The sequence below is a fragment of the Pelmatolapia mariae genome, linkage group LG16_19, assembly GCF_036321145.2.
Source record: "Pelmatolapia mariae isolate MD_Pm_ZW linkage group LG16_19, Pm_UMD_F_2, whole genome shotgun sequence".
Lineage (NCBI taxonomy): Eukaryota > Metazoa > Chordata > Actinopteri > Cichliformes > Cichlidae > Pelmatolapia > Pelmatolapia mariae.
This window is the reverse complement of record NC_086241.1, coordinates 22769744-22773433: the sequence shown is the minus strand read 5'-3', so window position 1 is coordinate 22773433 and position 3690 is coordinate 22769744. Positions and strand designations below refer to the sequence as shown.

At 42.0% G+C, this 3690-nt stretch overlaps 1 protein-coding gene across 1 annotated transcript; it reads left to right on the top strand.

Moving 5' to 3' along the window:
- Nucleotides 1-751: 751 nt before the first annotated feature.
- Nucleotides 752-2774, top strand: mid1ip1a (MID1 interacting protein 1a). Its single transcript, XM_063498333.1, has 2 exons — nt 752-886; nt 1113-2774. The coding sequence occupies exon 2, from the start codon at nt 1463-1465 to the stop codon at nt 1955-1957; it is 495 nt and encodes a 164-aa protein (XP_063354403.1). The 5' UTR covers nt 752-886; nt 1113-1462; the 3' UTR covers nt 1958-2774.
- The last annotated feature ends 916 nt before the right edge of the window (nt 2775-3690 follow it).

Sequence of the window (3690 nt, the reverse complement as noted above, 5' to 3'; positions counted from 1 at the left end):
AATACACCAAAAAAAGAAACTGCTTTATGAAAAAACAAGTTGACAGTATTATAGACTGTAAGCAAACTGTATATGATTAGCATAAGAGGACACCAAGCAACTTCCCTGTGCTATCAAACCAAATAAAACCTGATCCACAAAGAGAAAAAGGAATTAAAATTCAAAGATAATTGAGCGATAGATGTTGCAGGACATTACTTTCCCCTCTTCCCTCTTTCTTAAAGCATTAATTGTGTAATGACTTTGCAGGTGACACACCCCAACGTTGAAACTCAGGAATAAAACACCCAACTTTATAAAGTATTTAACACGGGCTACACCCCCTCCACCTGCAACAGTAAACACTTATACTAACGTTTAATACAGATAAAGAACCACTGAATACTTCTATTATACTGCTGCTTATAATTTGCTGATGTCACTGCTGTAGACTTGCTGCCTGTGCTTTTTTTTACTCCAGATCATGAACCCAGTGACTCTACATTAGTACCAGTTTTACCCGAGTGTCTTTCACATACAGAAAACAGGCACTACGTGGTCGAGCTCTCAAGGATTCCAATAACTATACTATAAATATACATCGTTGGAAAGACTTCATCCACGTGTTGCTTCTGTGCTCTTTGCACGACTACCGTCTCCTCATTGGTCAAACTCGGACTTGTCCCGCCTCCGGGTCATGATTGGTTTGCCTGGAAACCAAAGTGATGGGCTGATGGCTTGGATAATGAATATTCATAATACCGGTCCGCACGCTACAGCCTCACCCTACGTGCCTCAGCTGTGTGCTTCATCGGAACAGAATGTGGGATGTGGTGATGTAATCTCAGCGACTTTTTTACCGGAAGACAGCGGTACACTGTAGGTTTACAGGACGGCACGTTGCACAGTAAGTGAAGTTTGGGATGAAATTGTTACGCGTAAATACGCACGGTGAAACATCGCGTGTAGTCGGCTTTAATTGACGTCTGAGCTCGATTTTGAGCTTTTTCTCGAGCTTTGCATCGGTGTTTGAGGTTTACTGTGGAATGTGTTCTAGTCTACCTGTCAACGTAAAGCCACGCCTTTTCTAGAAAAAGTGCCAAACCTCTGTTCTCTGCTCTGTGCTATTTCAGGTCATTTGGGTCCAATTACTCTTGGTAGAACTCGACAAACAGGTTGTGGCACCGCCTTGAAACTACCTGTGTGTATATATATATCCCAGCGCTTTCGACACGTTTCAGAACGATCGAGAAGAGCAAGCAACTGAGCGATAAAGCTCAAGAACCGAGCACGACTACCAGAGCAAGTCGCGTGATTGCTTGAGGGCAGCCAATCTTCGCTGGAGCATTAACAGAAAAGCAGCCTCTGCGTAAAGCCGATCAGCGCGGTATTACAGCTGGGCACACACAGAAGAGACCAAAGCGAGACAAGACATTCGGATCATTGCTTTCACGTTTGGAGGAAAAAAACAACTACCGCCAAGATGATGATGCAGTTGCAAGAAACCACAACCCAGAAAAACTCCCTCTTCAACGCCATGAACAGCTTCATCGGGGCCGTAAAGAACATGGACCAGACCATCCTGTTGCCCAGCCTGCTGCGGGACGTCCCGCTGGATGAGGACAGCCAGATGAGCTCCCTGAAATCAGAGGAGGACGAGGGGGACATGTACAGCTACTACCAGCTGCTTAAATCTATCCGCGGGGAGATCGAGTGGGGAGTCAGGCACGGCACCTCCGACGAGACGCGCAAAGAGAGCATGAAAGTCACTCGCTCTCACTCCTCGATGTCGATGTCCTCCCTCTCTTCAGCCTCATCATCCGAGGAGGAAGATGAGATTGAAGACGAGAATCTGCAGAGCCAGTTCCAGTACCATCTCACCGGGCTGCAAATGGTGCTGTCCAAGCTCACGGACCAGGCTAACTCTCTCACCAAGCGCTACAAGAAGGAGCTTGGCATCGGAGGTTGGGGCCAGTAGAATCCCAGAGCCCACATAAACTTTGACGCACAGACTCTTTTCGTTAACTGAATGACAAAAGTGTCTTCTTTGAATAGGCCTTCATGCTGCTGCTGCTGTTACTACTGATGAAATTCATGGACAAACATTTGAATGGTAGAAAAGAAAGCAGCTATTTTTATCTACAGGCCTAAATGGTGTTGGTCTACTCTGTGGTCTTGACTGTAGATGTGTTGATCTTGGAGAAAGCATTTGCGTGCTCATCACACTTGACTATATTTTTGCACTCCAAAGTGTCACACGCAGAATGCTTTCAGTTCAAGTGATCCACAGATGAAACGTATTTAAGCCTTTTATTTAATGTGTAATTTAATACCTCACTCTGTATGTTTAAGAGCCAGATTTTATTTCAAAGTTGGAGAAGAAGTGGTCTGTTGGATCTTAGACTGTTCTTCTGAACCGCCTCACTGACAGGGATACTGACAAAAGACTTAGCGTCCTATCTGCGATGCTGATGATGTTAGTGTGTTCAGATGAACTGTATGTATTGACTGTTGTTTTAGTCTAATGTGTCTCATGTAAAGTTCTTTGGAAGGAGGCAGATGCTTATTGTAGCTGCCCATGATCGCCTCATGTCCTAAATGGTCAATGAACTGGAAACGATGGATAATTCTTCTGGATGGAGAATAATGAGGTTTTCCATGAGATGCATTAGTTATTGTAATTTTACCCTGTTATGTCCATCTGTCAATTTAAGCCAATGCTTTTGTATGCACCTTATGCCCCATTTTTGTACTTGGTAATATTTGTCTTTAAAATAAACTTTTATAGAAACTTATTGCACTTGTTGTGTTTTGTTTTTTCTTTTTGTAAAATCACTGCAGTTTTACATTTTAGATAAAAAGTGGGAGATTATTATAGTGTATTATTTTGTTCTGTCTCCCTCCCCTCACTCCCAACCTTTGTGGCAGATGGTCGCCCTGCCTTGAGCCTGGTTCTGCTGCCAGTTTCTTCCTGTTAAAAGGGAGTTTTTCCTTCCCACTGTCGCCAGGCACTTGCTGATTGTGTGATTGTTGTGGTTTCTCTATATTATTGTAGAGTCTTTACCTTACAATCTAAAGTTCCTTGAGTTGACTTTTGTGACCGGATACTATACAAATTGAATAACTATTGAGTAAAGAAGGCAAAAAAAGGAGTTATTTCTTGATTTTTACTTGTGATTTGCTTTAAAGCTAAACACCTAACACAACTGATCTTTCCTCTTTTGATCACAATGAAAGCCTGTAGGCTATTCTTAAACATTCAGAGTGTTGGTAATGTTAAGAGTTGCCACGAATTATGCATTATAAACTTGAACCATCTTTTTAAAAGAATATGCAACATGAACATGCATCCAGAGATGGAAAGAGCCAGGTTATACATTACAAAACAGAGAGAATGGAAACATCCAGACTTCCTGGTTGCATTCAGCTTCAACCCTTGACTTTTAAAAACAAATGGTTATCTCACAGTTTCATTTGTGATGATGGTTGTGTAAAGTCATTGTTCTGAGCTCTTATCAGCTGGTGACAGATAAAGTATGAGTTTTGTTCTAGTTATTTTATCATAACACCCAAATATTTTGTTGCTCAATTGCACTTTTGTTTTGTTTCTTTTTCTTTTTTGATCATTTGTGTTGCTGTTGAATAAAAAAACAGGTTATGACACTGTAGCATTGTCTGCATTTTCTAAAGACAATCTCCGGGGAAAGGTGG

Bases quoted from the DNA above. Each gene is read 5' to 3' on its own strand.
- mid1ip1a (XM_063498333.1), top strand. From the start codon at position 1,463: ATGATGATGCAGTTGCAAGAAACCACAACCCAGAAAAACTCCCTCTTC.